The sequence below is a fragment of the Rhineura floridana genome, chromosome 12, assembly GCF_030035675.1.
Source record: "Rhineura floridana isolate rRhiFlo1 chromosome 12, rRhiFlo1.hap2, whole genome shotgun sequence".
Lineage (NCBI taxonomy): Eukaryota > Metazoa > Chordata > Lepidosauria > Squamata > Rhineuridae > Rhineura > Rhineura floridana.
The window spans coordinates 13,399,928-13,423,797 of record NC_084491.1 but is presented as its reverse complement, the minus strand read 5'-3'; the positions used below and the strand labels follow the sequence as shown (position 1 = coordinate 13,423,797).

The window sequence follows — 23,870 nt, the reverse complement described above, 5'->3', positions numbered from 1 at the left end:
TCTGCTTACATTTCTCCATCATTGATCTATCTATCTATCTATCTATCTATCTATCTATCTATCTATCTATCTATCTATCTATCTATCTATCTATCTATCTATCTATCTATCTATCTATCTATCCTATCTATCTAGTCTGTCTGTCTGTCTGTCTGTCTGTCTGTCGGTGCATTAAGTTGTAAGGAGACAATGATTTCTGTCTTTGCATTAGAATCAATGTGCTCTAGAGGATACCAGCTTAGATCTTGCCGACCTGGGCTCTTAGCTACCTCTGAATCCAGAGTGTAACCTAGGTACATCAACTGTACTTGATCCACACCTTACCCCATTCCCAAATGAGAATAACAAGGACCTTCATCACATAGAGCAAGCACAATAAACATTTCAAAACACTTTGCAAGTTAAAATGTTGTGTAAGATATGCCTTCAAATGACTTGTATAAGCCCTAACTTGTGCCACACTTCTATCCAGTTGGAAAATCAGGTTAAAGCACTATAATCCTGAGAACCAGAGATAATCAGACCTGTTCATAAGTCAAGTCCAGTGTGTGGGATGAGTGAAAATTTCAAGAAAGGAGTGGGAACCTGTGATTTCCTGGCAAAGTATCAGTGAGAAAACAAATATTAATATCTCAAAAGCTTAAAATTCTGGTATGGCACCCCTTCCCTGAGGGACTTATTCTGCCATACAATTCAAGATGTCTGTATCTATCATACTTGTAACAAATTTTGGAAAGATCTTGGGCTATTAGTAAGAATGAAAAATATTTCTGGGATCTCATAGCACGTGGTCTCAAACAAATTAAACCAGCAGTGGAGAGTCAGACTCCTATGGCAAAATGGGCCTCATATTTTGGAAATATGTATAAAGGTAGCGTTGAAGGCAATCAAGTAGTGAGATATGAGATAATGGATAAGTCAGCTCTAGAGATGCTTCCCGTATAGTCCCCCGTGAGTGTAGCAGAAATAAAAGGTCTTATTGCAAAGCTCACCCCTACACAAAGCCCCACGTTGGGACATGTTACCAGCCGAAATTTTTCGTATAGATCCAGTGTGGAGGGTGCAAATTTTGGCAAAATTATTTACAACAATTAATGCAACTAGAAAATTGCCAGCGAGTTGGAAGTCCAGTATTGTAATTCCAATTTACAAGAAAGGCAATCGAGGCAATAACTTTACTTGAAGTCCCCGTTAAAATATATGCACAACACCTTCTAGATAAACTAGAACTTTGGGCAGAAGAACAACAAATTTTATCCCCAATGCAGGCTGGCTTTCACAAGGGTTTTAGTACAATTGATCAGTGCTTTGTTTTGAACTATCTAATTAAAAAAAATATACATAATGCATCAAAAAACTATATGTTGCATTCCTAGATTTATCATCTACTTTTGACTCCATAGATAGAGCATCTATGGGGAAAATTAGAGGCCAGCTCACTAGATAGACGCCTGTTATTTCTCATACAACAGCTTTACTCCAACACCAATATTAAGATCCGAGTGGGCAGGGCAGGCTCTCTCTCTGACTCTCCCACTTCAAGGGACGTCAAACAAGGTTGTATTTTGGCCTCAGTTTTTTTCAACCTTTATATAAACAACATTATGCAGGAAATTCTTGACCCTTCTTTTTTCCCTCCTGTTGTTGGGAAACAGAAGATCCCAGTTCTACTTTATGCAGATGACATGGCCCTCATTTCTTTAACTTGTGTGGGCCTGAGAAGATTGCTCACCAAACTTGAAATGTACTATAAGCATGAAGGACTAACTATCAATTATAATAAGACTAAAGTTGTAATTTTTGCTAAGAGTCATGGGCAGCTAAAAACAACAACAATAAAAGTATATATATATATCAAAGTATCTATCATACTGTTCAAGATGTGTGTGCTTGAACTGGGTTCTGAAGCTTGTTTCTGGCTAGGGTTGGGTGAGATATTTGATTCAGTTCGCATTTAAAGCCGAATTCATTAAATTTGAATTTTCCAAAACAACATGAGAACTGAATCACAGCCATCCAGCCTGAGTTCTTCCCTGGCTTCACGCTGCTCACTTGTGCCTGTCACCCAAACTTGCCTCACAGCTCTCTCCCAGCATCGCCTCTCGCTCTCCTGTGCAGACTGCAGCCACATTTCCAGGTCATGGCTGGTGTTGCAGCCATTGCTTAGTTTCCTGGCTCACCCTGACCCCACTTTCCCCCGTCACATCATGACGGCTTGCATTTTTATATGTATAGAAATCACAAATTGCTGCAGAAATGCAGAGGACCGAATTTAAGATTGGTAAAATGAGAAACTGAAAGAACTGAAACTGATAAATCCCTCCATCCCTATTTAACGGAATGTCAAATCCCAGTGAATCTTTTAGTTGCTTTCAGTTATCTGTTCAACAAGACTAAAGCTTCCGTGATCAGAATAGAGCCAACTGCTTCTATATAGAAATATGTACTGGGGCTTGCAAGTGGTGAGAATCTGTATAGGGCATCCCTGCATGGATCATACTGAAGATGTGACTCAGTACAAAGATCACCTTGGGCTAGATTATGGTTGATTACATGAGTCAGTCTGCTCATAAGTTTCAGATTACACCTAATATGTTTTGTGTTTACCTAAAAATGTATACTGGTGGTTATGCAATGCAGCGTGTTTCTTAACACATGCTATCTTCTAAGTGCAGGTATCAAAAAGCCATAACCATCAACAGTGGCAACCCATGTTTACCTCAGCATCAGGTGTAAAAGGCCTCATTGTGGTGCCACATTCTAACTTGGGGAAGATCACAAGATGAAATGTAGTAAAAGAGAAGGGTTAAATTTCCTGGAAATTAACTCTAGAGGTCACTGTGTCCAGAGCCTACTTTCATAGAGGATATATGTAAATGAAAAGATGTTCAAAAATTCCTGCATCAGACATGGTGCATCACACAAGGTAAATCTCTTTGCAGATGATATTGTCTTGATGGTCTCTGAACCAGAGATCTATGTATCAGAGGTCCTCAGGGTGATTGATATTTACGGATCTGTTGCAGGTTTAGATATAAATCAATCCAAATCAGAGATGTTATGCATTAATACCACTGAAAATTTGCAACAGCACCTAAAGGAACTAACAGGATTTAGGTTATCTCACACTCACTTTAAATATTTAGGCATACAAGTTCCAAAACATTGGTCCCAAACATAGCGATTCAACTTACTCCCACTGGTAAAAAAAAGTTAAACAAGATTTAAACTGTTGGACCTTATTGAATTTCTCATGGTTTGGACAAGTAGGAGCCATTAAAATGACAGTTCCAGCAAAATTTTTATTCTTTTTTTAAGTGCTGCAGATCCATTTAACTCCTCAATTAAGCAAATGGCAGAAACTGCTTAGCTTTTATCCATTTAAATAAAAAACCCAGACATAGATATATGGTGATATATAAAAAAGCACATCTAGGGGACTTAGGTCTTCTTCTGGTATTATGAAGCTGCTCACCTTATCTGCATAAGATAATGTGTTTTACATAATTCAGATGAATGCATGTGATAACACATGGAACACAACAACAGTAGTCTACATAAAATTGCATTGCTGCCACTTCTTTTAAAACATAAAAAAAGATAATAGGGAACATTAGCCCTTTTCCCCCGTGGATTTATGGTTGCGATGGAAAAAACATTTAGCACCAGATATAACACCATTTACCATTTTAGTATCATCCTCTATTCTGTAACAATTATAGTTCTCAGAGGTTAAAAAAATGGTATGAAATAGCCTTTATGGCTTGAAATCCTTTTATGAGGATCAAACCCTTTATCTTGTCGGAATTTCTCTATTGAGATGCGTAGCAGAGTTGCGTAGCGCTGCGGAATGGAAAGTATTGAGCGAGCTTAGTGTTTGTATGTGTTTGAATCTTTGCTAAGATTCTACCTTCCCTGCAAATTAGTCAGACAGAGACTTTAAGCTTTAAAATAAGAAACAACTACTTTATTCTGGAAGTACATGCTTGATAGGAAATAGTTCTATATCTAGCTAACTAGCTATGCTGGAGCAACGAGCACTGGTCCCAGTACTCGCCCTCATCCTGGTTGAGAGGAGAGACAAAGAGAAGATGTCTGCTCCCCTCTCGAGAGAAAGAGAACACAGAGAGAGGCGGGAAGGAACTGGGATCAAACATCCTTTGCATATCAGTCTAGCAGGAAGGGGAGAGACTGCAGGATCAAAGGGATAGGTATAGCCTCAACCAGCAAGAGGTCTAGCTCTCTAGCTACCCTTATTAACCCCATGCAGCCTCAACCCACCAAGTTGGAGTTGAACCTCATACATTCCAACATATCTGGCACCCAATTGATCTCCAGATTGGAGCATGGGAACTGTAATCAGTTCATGGTACACCAGATCTTGCATTTCATTTCTAATAAAACTGTACAAGCAGAAGCTACACGTAATCTCACTCCCTTTGGGTTTGTGGTCTGGAGCATGACCCGCAAGCTCGGAGGGAATATTATTCATAATGTTATCCATTATCCATACAAGTTGTTATGCGTTTCTCATACTGTAACTTTCAAGCTGTTAAGCATTTATGGGAAAGTGATATTGGAATTGAATTTGAAGAAGTTGATTGGAATAATATGTGGGCAAAGAAGCCCTTGTTAATATCTGCAAAAGTGAAAGAGAACACGTTTAAAGTACTCCAATGCAACTCCTTTGCATTGTCACAGAATTGATCCTCACACATCACTGCTGTGCTGGAGAGGAAATGCACAGATAGTCATATGGTTTCATATGCAGTGGACTTGTAGTGTAACTCAAACATTGTAATTCAAAAATTTTGGCTGGCATTATTGACACTATTATTGCATTACCAAGGTAATCTTCAACAGAAGGAACTGCTTTCGTGCTGGTGGCAGCAAGACAAGTAGAGAATAGTTTCTAGACATTAAAAGACTTTTAAACTTTTAAATATTTGTACAAAGTGTAGTGTTAAAATGCACACACAATTCCAAGGGGGATGATAGCATTTTCAGTGGCTTTCAAAGATTGAAAGTGATTTCCAGTGGCTTTCAAAGACTGAAATTCTAACTGCTTAGTGGTTAAGGTGTTGGACTACAACCTGGGAGACCAGGGTTCAAATCCCCACATAGCCATGAAGCCTACTGGGTAATCTTGGGCCAGTCACTTCCTCTCAGCCTCATGAAAACCCTATTCAGAGGGTCGCCATAAGTAGGAATCGACTTGAAGGCAGTACATTTATATTTATTGGATTAAGAAACGCATACATGAAGCTCTCTGGTGTATGAGACTCAAGGGTATTTTCAGTGGATGTTAGATTTGCCAAATCTCTTCACTTAAAAAAGAGTTACTTGAAATGTGTCAGAAGAAAAATATTGTCTTTCTCTATAATGTTGTCATGGTTTTTTCTCTGCTGTTTCCCAGACATGTATTTTGAAGGTTATTGTCATTATGTCCAAAGAATAAATGCTGTATAAGGATAACTAAGAGAGCCAGTGTGGTGTAGTGGTTAAGGTGTTGGACTACAACCTGGGAGATCAGGGTTCGAATCCCCACACAGCCATGAAGTGCACTAGGTGACCTTGGGCCAGTCACTGCCTCTCAGCCTCATGAAAACCCTATTCATAGTGTCACCATAAGTCGGAATCGACTTGAAGGCAGTACACATTCATTCGACGATAATATAAGCAAACCTTGCTGCTGTAGAACCACCACTGTTTGAAAAGTTTTTAAATGAACTAGTATTGTTCCAGAAAGATCTAGCTGATCACAAATAATGGCTGCATCTTCTGATTCCATCATGTTCCCTTTGGACCAGAAGTGGGGAACATTTGGCCATCCAGATGTAGCTGAACTACAACTCCCATCAGTCCCAGTCTTTCACAGCCAGTTATTGTATGAGCCCAGTATTCCTCCCTATGTAATTTAAGGACTGGGAGATTTAAAAAAAATTGTTCCTAGGAATTGAGGAGAAATGTAAGAAAATTCTGCCAAAACTCATAACGTGGCTTCTCAATAGGAGTTGCCACTTGGCTGTCTCCTCTTCAGGTTAAATGAATGGAACTGCAACATGAGTGTGTTCAGCAACATAATCAAAACTACACAAGACTCAAGTTTTGTTAATGGCAAAAAGGATATCTGCCTACTGCCACTGGGACAACATTAATCTTTACAGAAAAGCTTCAGGACCCCATCACTCAGAAGAGTCCCAGTGATGAGGCAGATACATTATGAATCGTAAACTCTGCTGATACTAGGACAAAGTATGACTCCGGTTGTAACAGCGGCTAGATCCAACATTCAGGATACCATAGCCTGCAAAGCAATATGCTGGATGGTATAGGGCCCCATTCTACTTGTGGCTTGCTAAGTAACACAGCTTTGGATTTGAACAGTGATACCACCATCAGGCCCATATTGGAGAGGTAGGCTATTTTGTTCAACGTAATGAAATGGTGACAGAAACAACTGGTTCATATGAGAAATGGTAGATGAAAAAAACACAGTGGTTTGCAATAGACCTGCAGCATGACTGTGACAGGCATGGAGAACAGAATTATGCAATTTATCAGTATCATCAATGTCAAGATGTTGGCCAGTGTTGTTATAGCAGGCAACAGTGTGAGGGAAGAGAGATGCATGGTGTGTAATGGACTTGGCACTATCATGGGCCGTGAGAGGAAGTGGGCATGGATTTGGCTAAAAGCAGTTGAATTGGGAGCAGAGTCTTCCTCAGCCAAGGAGCATGAACGCTCATCATCCCAGGTATTATGGAGCAAGCTTTGGGCCTCTTGACCCTATTTACAGTTTGGTTTGGACAAAATAGTACTCTCCCCACTGTGCTCTGTTCAATGGAAATAGCAAGAGCAGATTTTTGCTGTATGGTTTCAGCTTCTCAGCTGAGTAAGAGCTCAGATAAGGGCAAGACACTGATATAATTCTGCTGGAAATGAGCTCCAATCATGGGCCAAGCCAAGTGTGAAGTCCCTCATTGTTCATACACAGAATGGATTTTAGCCCTTTTGACCTGCAGTGGTTCACTCTTCCTTCCTTCTTCCCTTCCACCCCCTTTTGGTTATTAAAGAGCTTTGGTGAGTCATGGGCACATCAAAGCAGTAAGAACTGCCACATGTCCACAAAAAGGGGAGAGGGAGCTCAATCTCTGCTCTGGAAGAAGGGATTGGAGAATAGGGCAGGAGTTCATTGGATTCCAACTTCAGCAAGCAAGTGTGGGCTTGAAAGAGGGAGGCAGAGAAGCTTGGATTTTATCCCTAGTTTTTTGTAAGGTCAAATATTTAAAGGAATGAAATGAAATCTTGGGAAAGTTTATTATGAAATCCACTGTACTTAACTGCCCTCCCCACCATCCTCACCAAAATTCCAGGATATAAAGTCGTGAAAGATGGCTATGCACCCCGGAACACAAGAATATAAGAGGCCTGCTAGCTCATTTCGTCCATCATTTTGTTCTCACAGTGGACAACCAGAAGCCTATGGAGAGCGAAAAAGCAAGACAACTTGCTAAAGCCCTTAGGTCCTAAACATCTGAAAGACCCCCTCCTTTCCTATACATCCTCTCAGGTGCTCAGAGGAGCAGAGGGAGCTCTTTTGGTAGTTGCACCACACATAGGTTAAGGGTGTAACTCTCTCCCCACTAAGGTGCGTGTGGCAACTTCACTGTATAGTTTTAGGTGAATGCTGAAGATGCACCTCTTTACCCTGGCCTTTGACACTTGGGATATGTATTTTTAAGACCCACCTTATTTTGGATTTTGGGTTGGTTTTTAATGTTCCATTGTAAAATTGTTGTAACCCACCCTGGGACCTTTGGATGAATGAAAGGTAATTATGATTATGATGACAATTAATCATCATCATCATCATCATCATCATCTCCCCACTTTTCTTGATTCTCTCAGGAGAGCATTCCACAAACAGGGAGCCACTACTGAAAAGGTTCATTCTTGTGTCACCACCCTCCACACTCTCCTCAGAGAGGACACACAAGGAAGGGCCTCAGATAATTGATTCCGCTCACAATGACATCATCCTTATCTCAAAAAAATTTAAAGGGGGGAAGATAATTTCAATGACTTAGTGTGTTTGTACACACTGCTGAAATCACAGGCTCTTCACTCCTCCACTGCTCCTGTTGCTTACAGTGTTGCTGGGAAGGAGCATAAGCCATGGTTTTGCTAAGCATTACATCCAAACCTAGGCTCATGGTTTGTTCCTCTGCAAACAAATAATTTATTTATTTATTTATTTTATTTAATTACATTTCTAGACCGCCCTATAGCAGAAAGCTCTCAGGGCGGTGTACAACAAATAAAATCACAATTAAAATATGAGCAAGTGTGAAAAATATAACATGATAAAAATCCGAAATAGAATTGCCATTGATCATGTGCCAATCATGTGGCAACCAAGTGTTTTTCTTGGCTTACTGGTGATGGTTTGTTTGAAGGAAACAAACTACAAGCCCGGATTCAGACATAATGCTAAGCCAACAATGATTTGTTTCCTGGCAGCAGCATGATTGGAAGAAGCAGAGCTTGGAAGAAACTAGTTACAAATAACAAATTACTTGTAATTCATTACTTTTTGGAGTAACGAGTGGGTAACTTCAATACATTTTACTGGTAATAGAATGAGTAGTAACTTCATTACTTTTGAGCTGTAACTGTAATGCTTCCAGAATTACTTTTGGGCATTACTTGGGGAAGGAGCAGAGCATAAAAATCATGTGCTTCAAATTGGGCTTTTGTGCAGCGTTGCTCTTCCCTCGTGCTCTATGGGTGCTTAGGATATAATTAGGCAAAATAAGGTCTGGTTGCAGCTGTACCAATTGGGGGGGGGAAGAGAAAAATATGAGCCTTTATAGTACAAATATACATCAATCTGGTTAAGGCAATTAAAATTTGATAATACGACTAACCTGCAATCCGGTACTTGTTTACTCAGAAGTAACTCCCATTGGGTTTAATGGGACTCCCAGGCAAGTGTGTACACACCTGAAAGTCCCATTGGAGAGCCAGTGTGGTGTAGTGGTTAAGGTGTTTGACTATCACCTGGGAGACCAGGGTTCAAATCCCCACACAGCCATGAAGCTCACTGGGTGACCTTTGGCCAGTCACTGCCTCTCTCCCTCAGAGGAAATCAATGGTAAACCCTCTCTGAATACCGCTTACCATGAAAACCCTATTCAAAGAGTTGCCCATAAGTCGGAATCGACTTGAAGGCAGTTCATTTCCAGTTTTCCCCCGTCCCATTGAACCCAATAAAGCTTACTTCTGAGTAGACATGTATTGCATTGCAGCCTTAGTTTCTATTTTCCCATTTTAATTCTGCCTTCTATATCTTCACACCAGCCCTGTGAGGTAGGTTAGACTGAGAGTTAGGGACTGGCCCAAGGCAATAAATAAGCAAAACCAATGATGAGTAAAAATTTAAAATGTGAAAATGCTCATGCTCAGAGTATTTTTGTCTCTCTTTGTCAAGGTTTAGTGTGTGGGTTTTTATGTCTACTGTCTCATAAGTTCCTTTTGTCTGAAAATGTCGTATTTCATAGTTACAGATGTTCTTTTCTTTTAAAAAAATGCCCAAATTCTGTGGTGGTTGTTTTTTTACTTGCGTTCTTTGCATGGTTTAGGGGTGGCATTGCAGGAGATCAGGCTCTTATGGACAGCTGTGGGGCAGGTAGGAATTAAATGGAATAAGCCTTTTTTGTATGAAAATACAATTATGGGGAAAGCTTCACCTGTTAACATTCTATCTGGCAGACATCTTATTACTAGTGAGTGCCCCCTTCCCTAGATTTATTCTGATTTGTGAATGCCATGACCATTGCCATTCCCTCCCCCCATTTATCTTTGCAACAACCCTGTGAGGCAGCTTAGGCTAATATATGTACATAAGTGGCAGTTGGTAGTTGTAGTTGGTACAGCGTTAATAAAGTATAGCCCCTGAAATGCTGAAATGTATTCTGATGGAGTCCGGTCCTCTATATGTCTATTCCAAAAGCCTCATTAAGTTAAATATAGGATTGCAGATTAATTTTTACCTCTGAAAGGAACACAGAATTTAAGAGACATACTTTTCTGGATGAAACAGATGGGTAGGTGGAAAGGGTGTTGTGTTAATCTTCAACATTGTGCCCTCCAGATGTTGTTGGACAACAGCTCTCATCAGTCTCAGATAACATAACGACACTGAAGTTTATTCCTAGTTCCCAGTTCCTTATTTGCTTGAAATCTCACAGAGGACACCCTCCTCTTTCCTGGGATGTATGATTTGCCCTGGCCCAGAGCAGATTTTGGGGTGGGCACTCTCAGTTACTTTTTTTTAATGATTTTATGACATCATTGAGCATTTCAGAAGCTTGATAATTTTGATTGAATAAATATGATTCTTATTTATCATTTATTCTTATTATCTTTATACCCCACTTTCTTTTCATCATAGAAACCCAAGGTGGCTTACATATGGTTCCCAGGCAGTCTCCCATCCAGGCACTGGCCAGACCTGACCCTGCTTAGCTTCAGCAGTGAGCTGGCCTTATGTGCCTTCAGACCATAGCCTGGGATTCTTGACTGGGAGAGTCCGCAGATCACAGATATATATGTTTTGGGGTACACCAACATATATTTTGGGGTTCAGAGACATGTTAACTTTCCTATGGAGTTGCTGTAGCTGTGAACTTTTCTTGTTTTTTAGTGCTTTTAACTTTCAAGCAGATGAGGAACTGGGAACTACAAACCAACTTCAACATTGTGACAACATAACTAAAATTCAGGGATGATGGAAATTGTAGTCCTACAACATCTGGAGGGCACCACGTTGGCTATTCCAGATCTGTAAGGCCCCACAAGTACCTTTGTTGTTTGTTGCAATACATGCAAGAACATAAGAAGAACCTGCAGGATCCAACTGGTGGCCCATCTAGCCTAGCATCCTGTTCTCACAGTAGCCAATCAGATGTCCTAAAGGGAAGCCCATAAGCGGGACCTCCTCCTTTGTATTTCCAACAACTGATATTGAGAAGTATACTGTCTCTGACAGTAAAGTAGAACATACCCATCATTGCTACGTGCCGCTGATAGCTTTATCCTCCATGAATTTGTCTAATCCTCTTTTAAAGCCATCCATTGGTGTCCATCACTGCTTCTTGTGGTAGTGAATTCCATAGTTTCACTATATGCTGGGCAAGACCACATTTTTAATTGCAGGAGAAAGGATGACATTTATGCTGGTGGTTTACTTTTGACATGTGCATTTTCTGTTTACCTACGTTATGTCTCTTAAGTTCTGCTTCTGACAGTTCAATTGTGCATACATGTCTAATGTCTACCCAATGAGTTCAATGGGACTTGCTTCCTGGTAAGTATGTACAGGATTAAGTTACCTCTAAATTATACTGTTGACAAAAAAAATTACAAAGGCAACTAGTAAAGTACTGAAGTCTGCATTTTTCTTTGATCATAGGGGATTGCCATATTGATCAAAATGTTAGTTGAAAGGCGTGCTGTGTTGTTTTTTGCAAGACAACCCAGGCATGCCTTCAAGTGCCACAGTAGAATACCTGTTCAGTACTGGTGGCGACGTAATCTGTAAAAAGACATTCCTTCTCTGACATGCTCTTTGAGCATCCTGTTCTTTTGAGACATAACAGAACTTTATTGTAAAAGCAGCATTTCATGTGTAAAATTTGATTTCAAGTGAATTATAGGTGTGTTGTATCAACATGGCTGGGGGGGGGGATGTGAGATTTGTTATGCCATTCTGTTAATCTTACAAATAAAAAAAAATTCTACTACCCTGTGTGTGTGTGTGTGTGTGTGTGTGTGTGTGTGTGTGTGTGTGTGCTTATTTTTTACTTGTGCAGCAGCCAAGGCCAGCACCTTGTAGGAATTGTTTTTTAAAAAGCAACTAAAATGTAGTTGTAGTGATTACTTTTGAATAAAAGTAATCAGTTACTTTCAGAGCAATTGTAATAGTAATGGTAATTGCTACTTTTTTGGGCCATGTAACTGTAATTTATTGCTTCTTAAAAGTAATCTTCCAAGATCTGGACAGGATCAAAGCACCTGTAATTTCAGTAGCATGTCACAAGCATGCTGTGCATTCACATTAAACCATAGTTTATTTTAACTGATTTACTGTGATATGCGAATAAGTCCAAGAGCTTCTTCTCCGGCACCCTGTGAAGAGAAGCAAATGGCTGCCATGGGCAAGATTCTAATGTGAGGTAGGAGAGATTGTGTGAATAAAATGGATTAGGTTGGTCTTTTTTTCATTTGACTGTGGTGTTTACCATATGATAATTGCATTTAAAATACGGTGGTAATATCCACAAGAGATAGGTTTGCCAATGATGTCCTTATCACCATATGAATAGGGTATAACTTGATCCTCTGAATTATTGCTTGAATGTTGAGCTGGGATATGTCATGGAAAAAAATTCCCAAAATTATATATGTACACAAAACTGCTGTAGTCTTTTTCTCATTGATTCATAACTATCCAGAAGGGGGAGTGATGAGCAAATATTAAGTGACTTGCCTAAGATGACATATGAAGATGGTGACGGAGGTGCAAGGAATGCAGTGGAAATCTTTCAAGTCTCAGCCCAAAGATCCATCCTCAGTAACATCCAACCTCACCCCAGAAGGATAATGTTCCTCCTGCATCTCTCAACCCATCTTAGGAGGCTTAGCGAGCATAGTGTAAAAATGTAGAGCATATTTACATATTACACTGTAAAGGTTACTATTCTCAGCCTCATTTGCAATTAGACCAAGGCCATGAGCAGCCATATCTAAATGGATATGGATCTTTGGCAACCAAGGGTTCTGGTTGTCTTGTTGCTAAACAAGAGTGATGAGGCTGCATTGTTGACCAGGCAGGAGCAGAAAGCCAAACTCAGTATTTATATTCAGCCTAGGCAATCCTGAAGCTTCTTATTGCCTGTCAGTCAAAGGGGCTGATGCTGGAATTCCTATTCCCAAGTTCTGTGCCTCTAGAGTTGTGTGAGGCCTGCGCCAACCCATTCCTAGCTAAATCCCAGCCCAGTCTCTGGTAGTTGTTGCATAGTTTTTATATATTACTGTGAGAGCCTATAAAGCAAATGGGAGTCTCTTCTGTGCTGTGTAGAACAAACCATTTTTTTGCACGGGGATTACAGCAAGCAGCCTTTTCTATTTGTGTACAGTGTAGGATGTGTTCCTAAGACTTTATTTATTTATTTATTTATTTGTTTCATTTTTAAACCGCCCATAGCAAATAGCTCTCTGGGCGGTGTACAGAAAGATTAAAATACAAAATATCATAATAAAAACAACCAAACAATAGTAAACACAAACAAGGAACAACAGAAATATAGAAGTTAACACATTAATATGCCTGGGAGCATAGCCAGGTCTTAACCTGGCGCCGAAAAGATAGAAGCGTAGGCTTCTAATGATGATGGGTTTAATTATTTGGTCCATACTTGAAACTGACAGTTGCAGTGAGCTTTTCTCTATGTATGAATTCCATATATTTTATTATTTTATATTGTATTTTTGTTCTTTATTGTAAGCTGCTTTGAGTATTTCTGTAATAGTAAAGCAGGGTATAAATATTGTATCTAAAATCGAATCAAATCGAATCTAATGAATTTCACCAGTGCTTTGGAAAGATATAGCTAGGGAAAGCAGCATGATTTGTAGTTAGATATGTTCTTGATCTCAGCAAGCCAGATGCAGAATCAATTACTTCTGTCATTTGAGTTTACTCCCTCAGAACAGAATCTGTCCCTTGGGAAAAGTTGTATTAACTGGTATTGCACAATGTGTACTCTTCCAATCAAGGGAGCAGCTTAAGCTCCATGACTGACACATCTTTGGGGCTAACCCAAAACTGACAGCTTTGTGCAGATTGAGGAGGAAGTAAACATTGCTGTAGAGCAGGGGCTTTTTTCTCTGATTTGGTAGCACATAGAACCTCCATCCCCTTGCTCTCCAGCACTGTATAAGCTTTCACCATGGCAATTGTTGCAGCAAAGGGAAGGCACCTGAATTCAGCTGAATCCTCACTTGTTCTTTGCTGGACCAATTGCCTTGGAGACATGTGATGAAGAAACCACACTTTGCTCACTGTTTTGCAAGAGCTGCAGGGTTGGTTTGTTGTTTTTATTAAACCCTGAGACCTGATTGTTAGATAAACCAGGCAGCCTTCCTGGCCCAGAAACAATCACAAGGCAGCATGGGCGGGTTCAGCAAGACAGAAGAATGGGAACATAACAACCAGAGTTTCCAACCAAACCAAAGTCCCAAGTTCTATCCCAATCATGTTTCATAGTTGTATCAAATGACTTCAGTCCCCAGGATGCTATGTGCTTCTGTGGTGAGTTTAGGTTGAAGCTACAGATGTATCATCTCTACATTTGAAAGAAATAATTGCCATTTAAAGAGCTGAGCTAGCTCACTGCCATCTCTGCCCCCCCCCATTTAAACCAACACATTCTGATGTTTTTCTTAATAGCTCTTACTTTTGATTTGCTGTTTCTATAGCTGAATGATGAGAGAGTTAGGGCTGGTTCTGGGTGTACACTAAATGTTATACCAGCGTTTCCGCAACAAACATGGAGAGTGTAGGCAAAATACACAATGGCCTGGTTAGTAAGATTGTGCAAGCATGCGGGCAATATGTCTCTGAACATCATCTGCTGTGAAACAAGAGCTGGAGGGAGCTATTGCATTTATACCCTGCTTCCCAGATGCATCTGGTTGCCCATTCTAGGAATTAGGGTGCTGGATTAGATGGACCAGCAACGCTTTGCATGCTGGATCAGACAAATAGCCCAGCATCCTCTTCTCAAAGTGAACAGCTAGATGCCTATGGGAAGTCCAAAAGTAGAACCTGAGCACAACACTCTCCTCACCTGTGATTCCTTGCACTGTTATTCAGAGGCATACTGCCTCCGCAGTGGAAGCAGAACATAGCCATCATGAGCCACTGATGAGCCTTATCCTCCATGAATTTGTCTAATTGCACTACGGGTAGAAGTTCTAAACTGAATCTTCCATCAGCTTCATTGGATGGTCTAGTGAAACGAAAGGGGGAGAAAAACTCTTCTCTATCCGCTTTTTCCACATCATGCATAAGTGTATAACCTCTAACATGGTCTGAAGGCACATGAGGCCAGCACGCTGCTGAAGCTAAGCAGGGTCAGGTCTGGTCAGTGCCTGGATGGGAGACCGCCTGGGAACCATATGTAAGACGCCTTGGGTTTCAGTCATGAAAAGAAAGGCGGGGTAGAAATGTAATAAATAAATAAAAATAAATAACATGTCTCCACTTCTCGCCTTGTCTTTAAACTAAAAAGCCCCAATGATATGAACGTAATTTGCTATGTATCCATGCCTTGCTAAAGGGTGGTTTAAGAGCCAGACTCAGTATGTGTCGTTGCCTGCTGCCCTCAAGCCAAAGAAATAAGAACAGGATTTGCTGTAAGAACCAGAGCTGGGCTGGACTAAAGTGCCTGAAGCTGTGAAGCATGGGGGAGAAGGAGGCTCCCCTCATGTGTTCAAAGCTTTAATTGTAAAAATTAGACCTGTCCCACCCCTGCTTTGTAGGTCAACGGGGCAGACTCATGAAGAAATGTGGTTGTCCCCAGCAGGTATAGTTTGGCCTTAAACCAGTACACACATCATACACCACCACTGTGAACTGTTGCGGCATATAATAGCAGGGGCTTTTCAAACAACTTAATGGGCATGAAAGCAATCTCTCTGGGGCTAGACACAATTCCACTTTTGTGTCTTAGTAATTTACATACTTTTATTTCCATGGGTCTCAGGTTATGGGATCAGAAACTTGCAGGGAAAGGCATTCTACATTTTAAAAACTACTAGTTGCCTCTTCCCAGTCCCACACAGTCTCACGAAGCAGTTTGGAATATAGCCAAGGACACTACTACAGAATGCAACTGGACACACATGCACATATAGATTGACTGGTGTTTTATTAGAACTATAGTGAACTATTGTGGGCCTTTCAGCAGTACAAAAAGAGGTCATCAAAGGACCAATTAGCATCTAACAGGGCTTCTGGAACAGTGAGAGCATCAGGGGGAAGGCATCACATTTGTTTCTTGAATAAAACACTGATGGGAGAAGTTCCAGGGACCTCTGGCACTCTTCCCACAAGATGGCTGGCTGGGGATTTCAAGGGCCCCTTTGGGGTAGGCTGGTGAGAATCTGTGAGAAGCCTTTCTTCAAAGGAGGAATCATATGTGAGTTAGAATTTAGAAGAATAGTACAAATTGTGAAAACTAATATGTGTGTCTCTCTGGTGACCTAGCAATATAAGACAGCACTTGAACACAGACAAAATCTCTGTCACAGGGCACATCAATTCTGTCGGAATTTCAGTTGCTTCTTTTCTCTTTCCAGGTTCCTGGGACATGGAGAACTTTTCAGCTCAATTTCAGCTTGGAACACCTGTGGCTTCCACCCAGTTTCTCACTAAGCACTACAATGACTAGCAGCAGTAATATCCCCTTTCTTCTGAAATGCTTTGGAATGTTAAGAAGGCATCGTGATTAAGTGCTCATGTAATGTTAAATATGAATTGGGCCTGAGTTGGTAGGAGGAGCCAATGATGCTTTCTTTTCACCTCCTGTTCAATAAGGACCATGTGTCAGGTTATTTTCTTTATTTGTTGGACAATTTATATACCAATTTACAATTGTCTTTAAGCAGTGTACAATGAAAATAAAAATTGCTTAAAACTATAAAATGGGGGTGGTGGAATCAGAATTCTATTAAAATGCCTTCTGGAATAAAAATGTCTTCAGTAGGCACCCAAAGTTGAAAAGGGAGGGGACCTGTCTGACCTCCACTGGGAGTTGCATGAAATCTGGCCCCCAATGAATTCACAACTCCTGGGGGGACCATTAACCTCAGCGATCAGACAGGGATCTAAGGGATCAGGCAAGCTTTGAGGTATCCTGGACCCAAGTTGCTAAGAGCATTGTAAATAAATTCAAGAATTGTGAATGTGGCCCAATAGCATATGGGCAGCAGTGCAAGCTTTTCAGCACTGTACTTAAATTCTGGCGATAGTCTATTCCCTTCAAGGGTCTAGCGGCAGTGTTTTGAACCATCTGGAGCCTCTGGACTAGGCTTTACATACAGCACATTGCAATAATAAAATCTTGTGGAAACAATATTTGACCCAAGGTTGAGAAGGGGAAAGGAACAGTGCTGTAAAAAGGCATGATTGGGTACATTTTTGAGCCATAGCATTTCTAGGTCTCATGAGTGTCTGTCATGGTTCATTTCCAGAGTGATGCAAGATAAGGCCTGATTCTTAGTGAAGATGAGGGAAAGTTATAAATAAAAAAAAAGGAAGTTGGGCTTGTAACATACCGCAGGCAAAGGGGAAGAAAGTCCAAAGCACACAACTCTACTTGCTGAGTTAAAATTAGAAGCAAGAGGAAATGACAGTTCAGCATGTCATGGAAGTCAGCTAAAGATGGACCTCTCTTTTTTATATTTATCACCATAGAGGGTGTAATTGGTGTTTCAGATTAAGGCTGAGGAGCCAGTAGAAATGAAAGGTCACACTTTGTTGACATCCTGTCATCAGTCATCCTTTCCTCTCTGTCTTTAATTCCTTGTGGTGAGCATGTTTACTTTTGGGAGAAAGGGAGCAGGAGAATCGGATGTTTACCTCTTGAGGAAAATATTTCCATCCTTTTTTCTCCTTGTTTTGCTTCTGAGCTATAGAAAAAATGGGTTGTATCCAATGTTGTCATATTCGGAGAAGACCCCCCCCCCGAAATTAATAAAAATTGCTTACTTAGGGCCATTAATTTATTTTACTCTATGACTAGCACCAGATGCTAGGAGTGACCATAGGCAAAGCAGATTTGTTGATGTTTTACGGTTAAGCCAAGAATATGAATTGACTTTGAATTCAATTTCTAGTTGGAAAGCAGGATTTTATAAAGAAATGTTAAAATTCTGAAATGATATAAGTGGCATTGACTAAACTCTTGCTCCCCAAAAAGTCATAACTGGGGGATTCAAAGGGTGGTGCCGTGGTATCTGAACCCCATCATGAGACATCAAGCAACTAACCAGTTTCTTGGGAAACTTCTTTCAGAGAAGGCAAAGTTCAGATCTGGCAAATGTCATAAATCTGCAAAATAACAAAATCTTTTCATCGTATGCAGAAGGGACTATCAAAGGGACTATTTGCTAATTTATCATTCACATTTTGCATCTTGTTTGCCTGCATCCCATGCATACTTTCCTGCAACGTCTCATTAAAATCAGTGGGTCTTACCGCCAAATAGACATGCATAGCCTTGTACTGTTGATGTGTCGCACTGGAATAGAAGTAATGAAAGTTTACTTACTTATATTGTTTGGGGCATGAAACATCTTATAAAATATGTGTTGTTATGTACACTCACACAGATTCGTATATAAATGTTGAAAATTGTAGTCACAAATTGTGAATTATATATCTAAACAACAAATCGATGTTGAAATTCTGACCTTGAGACTTTCAAGACTTGCATTTGACAACCATGCCAACAATCAAATTATCTGCACACACAGAATTGTTCTGTTCCCCCCCAATCTAATTCTTTGTTAATGTCTGTTAGTGTATCACACTGCTTGCCTCATTCTGGTATTCTTGTGAGCAACAGGAATGTGTGAAGAATTATCTTGAAATCCATGGATATAGACATAAGAATGACCCCAAACTGAATAATTAGGAAGTGTTAAGAATAAACAGGGGTGGAGCAGGGGCGGGGGGGATCTCAAAAAGGTTAATAGAATCATAGGGCTGGAAGGGGCCTATAAGGCCATAGAGTCAACCGCCTGCTCAATGCAGGAATTCAACAAAGCGTATCTGAAAGGTGGCTGTCCAGCTGCCTCTTGAATGCCTGCAGTGCTGGAGAGCCCACCACCTCTCTAGGTAATTGGTTGCATTGTCATACCACCCTAACAGTTAGGAAGTTCACTTAAAATCTGGCTTCCTGTAACTTGAGCCCATTGTTCTGTGTCCTGCACTCTGGCATGATTGAGAAGAGATCCCAGCCCTCCTCTGTGTGTGTTCATAGTAAAATCTCAAAAGGTGAGACATTACACAGTAACTTTAATAGATTTCTAATGGGAAGTAATTACACTATTATTATTTATTAAATTTATATTCCAATCTTTTCCCAGAAGGAACCCAGAGCAGCAAACAATATTATTAAAACCATTTTAAAAGATCATTAAAACAAAATACTTTAAAACAAAATATCTTAAAAACAACCTTGAAAACATATTAAAAAGCAATTCCAGCACAGACTGGGATAGAGTCTCTAAAAAGGCTTGTTGAAAGTGGAAGATCTTCAAAAGGGGCCCAAAACATATGGTGCCTGTCTAATATTTAAGGGGCGCCATTAGTGTTTGGGGCCTCAACAGTAAATGTCTGCTTGCTATGTTGTGAGGAATGCACCTCTTGGTGAGATGGTGTCTGCAGGAGGCCCTCACCTGCAGAGTGCAGTGATCGACTGGGTATATGACATTTATTCCACTTGGATGACATAAAAGACATGGTTTCGAATGAGTAAAAGAAAAACCCTTGGTAGATATCATTAGCAGGTCAACATGGGCAGAGCCTTGTGAATCAGACCAAAGAGGCCTATCTAGTCCGGCTACCTTAGTGACAAGTGGCTTTGCAAAGTCCATAAGTCAGTGGAAGCCATTTTCTAAATGGTCTCCTGGCCTCCTGCAAGTGTTAAGAGGTAGTAGTGTGGATCCATAAGGTAGTCAGTCCATTAGACAGAGCTGGCCGCATCCAGGAGATCTGTGCTGAGATCTTATCTCTAGCTTGAATTTATTGTGCCACCTTGATAAAAGCTTAGCTCTAGACAACAAAATCAGCAATCGACAGGAGAACAAGGTGAATCAGCAACATGTGGAGCAACAGGAAAGGAATGGAGCATATAAGTTTCTCACAGACAATGGAGATTAGACAGTGGCGTTCATGGGCATATGCATTTTCTGTCCTTAAAAAGGGGTGAGATTATGGGCTGGTGGGGACAAAGCAAGGGCCAAAAAGGAGCCCCTGACATCCTCTCCCATCCAGAAAAACGAATACCAGGCTAATACACAGCCTTCCCCACAAAGGAAGGGTTTGCAAGGACTGCATTGCCAGCCCTTCCTCACAGCTTTGATTCTCCATCTGTAAAATGGGACTAATTGAAACGTGAGCAGAGTATGATGAAATTAAATGCAGTAACTACTATACAGCAATTTGGGATAAGCAGTCATACTGTTTCAGTATCTCAGCACCTCCTTTAAGTGGGACTGAAGAGGTGCTTAGTAAAAATGGTCTTAGGAGTCCCATCCTAAGTTGTTGCCTTTTTGTGACTTGAAAAGCATTTATCCCACAACCTTGTATCATTTTTGACACTGTGGCTACATACCATACAAAAGCACTTCTCCCCATAAAGAAGCCTGAAAAGTGTAGTTTTTTAAGGGTACTGGGGTAAACTACAGTTCCCAAGTTTCTTTAGCAGGGCAAAATGTGTTTTTTCATGTGCTTTGAATTATAGTGTGTATGCAGTGGAGGTCCAGTTGTTTCCCAGATTGTGTTCAACAAGTAGGACCTACTACAACAATGCTGCTTTCTCTGGAATACTATTAAGGTCTCAAGCAAGCCTGTTTGCTCAGCTCATTCTCCTCCTGGTGACCAATGAATGTTCGGTCCTTATTGGGTTGATTTTTGTGAGTATTTGGGGGGGATTGGCTCCTTTTGACATCTTGGGTTTTCTCAAGATTGATGTTTTACTCCTGCGAACCTTGGGTTTCTCCAAAGCATGTCAATACACCCCTTAGATGAGTGCATGCATGCATGCTTTCTTGCTTATTAATTTATTAGAGATTTCTTACCTACCTTCATCATTCAGTACCAGGACAGATTAGTCAATATACATTGCAAATACACATTTTAGTTTATACATTGCATAGTAGTAGGAACCTTGACTTGATCGTAACCATTAACTCTCACTGCAATATTTGACAAAGTAATGTTTCGTGGAAAATATTGAGTTTTTTGTTATTTAATGAACTTAAAGGGGGGGAAAGTACAGTCATCAGTTAGCCCAGCACCCTTCTATTCTTTCATTAGCTCACAGGTAAAAAAAAAGAAGTTAACTGTCTATGTGGCTAAATGCAGAAAACTTTGTTTCTAAATCAGTCAGTGATAGATAGGAAATACGTCACATCCTGGAGGAAGAAGCTAGACTTCAGCATACAAGCCTTTAGCAATGTTGCAATGGAACAGGTCAGCACTGAAATAGACTGAAACTTATTCCCTCCAGAATATTTACTTTTATCTCTTGTAGTTATCATTTTTAGCATCCAGAGGAAGTATGGTTGGTATTAGTAAGTCTGAATTTCCATTACAGTGTATTTTTGCAATGGAATGAGAAAATAGGTTATAGTAAAGTCAGTTAGTTTGGAATAAATGACTAAAACTGTAATCCTTTACCCACTTCCTGGGAGTAAATCCCATTGATCTCAATGATACATACTTTTAAGAAGCTATGTGTAGAATTGCATTACAGGAATTGCATTACATTGTAATCTCTTACCCACTTTCCTGAGAGTAAGCCCCATTGATCTCAATGAGACATACTTTTAAGAAGAATCTTATTGCTTCTTCTGCTCCCTCTCAGGTCAAGATGGGTCTACTGCAGAAGCCTCTGTGGTGACAATGGGGAGGGGGAGGCCACTCTGGCAGCTGAATGGTGAAAATTCCTCAGCTTCTTTACTGATGTATTACTCATCTGAGTAAGCAACTCTGGAAACTTTTTTAGGCTGGAGAGTGGGGTAAAATGCCTTATTTTTCTGTTGTGCTTCAGCATAGTACAGTTTGCTTAGGCTTATGAAGCAATGAGTTATGTTCACATGCAAGCTAACTTTAAAAAAAACTGGAGGCAACAAACCAGAAAGAAGCTATCTTTTCTTTAAAAGAGGGCTTGGAATCCCTTTGAATTTAATGCTGGATCAAGCAAGCAAAGGTCAACACTAATACGCAAAAAAATTGCAGTTTAAGAATGTATCCATAGCCAACAGATATTTCTGTTAAATTTTTTAAAGCAAGGAAATTGGGAAGTTATACTGAATGCACCAGGGGAGCAGGAGACCTGACCTCCTTTCTGAGTACTGCCCTACAAATTTGTCAAAATGCAACCACAATTTGGGTTGGTCTTTCACAGTCACATATCTGTTGGCTATAGGTACGTTCTTAAACCTGCACGGGGTTTTTGTGTATTAGTGCACTTCTCTGCTTTTTAATCTGGGAGGTAAGAAATGGGATTCTGTGCAATTTTGCTGAGAATGGATTATCATATGCATGCTTATTCAGTTCAATGAGCTTTACTCCCATGCAATCATGCTTGGGATAGGTGAAACTGCCCAGGGAGAGGAGGGGAGGGGATGGGAGGGGGGAGAGAAGGAGGAGAGGAGGGGGAAGGCGAGGTGATAGAAGGGAGGAGGGGGAGGGCAGGTTTAATAATTTGCATTCTTCTTGAGTTCAGTAATATTTACTCCCGCACAATCATGCTTAGAAAACATGAAACTGACCATGGGGCAGAGGATAAGGGGGAGGGAGAGCTGGAGAGGCAAGGAGGTGAGAGGAGGGGGAGGAAAAAGCGAGAAGAGGGGAAGAAGGGAAGGAGGAGGGAAGGGCACTTTTGATCATTTGCATGATTATTCAATGGGATTTACTCCTGTGCAATCATAGGATAAGTAAAACTGATGTGAGGGGGAGGGAAAGGGAGGAGGGGTATAGGTTGGGAGGAAGTTCGAGGGGACAGTTGGTGCGGTAGGGAAGGGAAGAGACTGGGCAGAGGAAAAGCCCCTTTCCAAAAGGAAAACATTGTAAAACTATATAATCTATAATTATATAATTATAATATAAAACTGTATAATACACCACCAGACACATATAGTATCCCACCAAAATGTAAACCAAAGCTGTCCCTGGCCACATGCACACATTAAACACATTAAACTGTCATGGCTTCCATCAAAGCACCGTGGGAAGTGCAGTTTGTGAAAGGTGCTGAGAGTTGTTAGGAGACCCTTATTCCCCTTGCAGAGCTACATTTCCCGGAATGGCAAGAGGGGCTGACTGTTAAATCACTCTGGCCATTGGGGCTCTGTCAGGGGAATAGGGGGTCTCCTAACAACTATAAGCTTTGTAATATTTTGTTTTGACATGAGCTTCTAGGAAGCAGCAGAATGGCTTGGGGGGGGGCTGTTTTCAATTTAACATAGTAGCCACTCTCGTGGCTGTATAATTTAGCATCTTGCTTCCCAAATGGAAACTACTCTCCCCCCGCTCCCAAAACACAAAGCAGCACACAACGCGCGCACACAATCTTCTCCTCTCTCCAAGCAACTCCACTTGCATTTAACAGGTCAAGAATTCCGTTCTCCCCTCACACACACAAGGCAACGCACACCAAACACACACGCCCTTCCCCCGACCCTCCCCTTACTGCCTCCAGACCTCAAGAAAGAGCGAAGAAGGAAGCCAACACTCAAGCAAGCAATAAAAAAAGGGCTTACCTCCTCATCCAGGGAAACCTGAAGCTAATTTGTCTCAGTCACTTCTGTCCTTTCTTGGACACACAAAATTAAGTGAAACCAATGGCTGTTTTAGTTGGGCTGCAGGCTTTCTGAAAACGAGGGACAGAAATGGCGCAAACTAAGACATAGTAAGAATTATTGACTGGGAAATGGGGGGGGGACACAAGCTGGCCCTCCCCTCTATTTTCTGAGTCTTTTGATACGCGATGGAGTATTAGAGAAAA

General features: G+C 40.7%; 1 protein-coding gene across 4 annotated transcripts in view; it reads left to right on the top strand.

Annotated features, from left to right (window-relative positions):
- The window catches only part of PEBP4 (phosphatidylethanolamine binding protein 4), a 440,324-nt gene extending 421,914 nt beyond the window's left edge, over positions 1 to 18,410 (top strand). For all 4 annotated transcript variants that reach the window (XM_061593054.1, XM_061593056.1, XM_061593052.1 and 1 more), the window contains one exon: positions 16,429 to 18,410. In XM_061593054.1, the coding sequence (XP_061449038.1) occupies positions 16,429 to 16,581 (153 nt within the window). In that variant the 3' untranslated portion in view covers positions 16,582 to 18,410. The remainder of the gene's footprint in view (positions 1 to 16,428) is intronic.
- Positions 18,411 to 23,870: the final 5,460 nt, after the last annotated feature.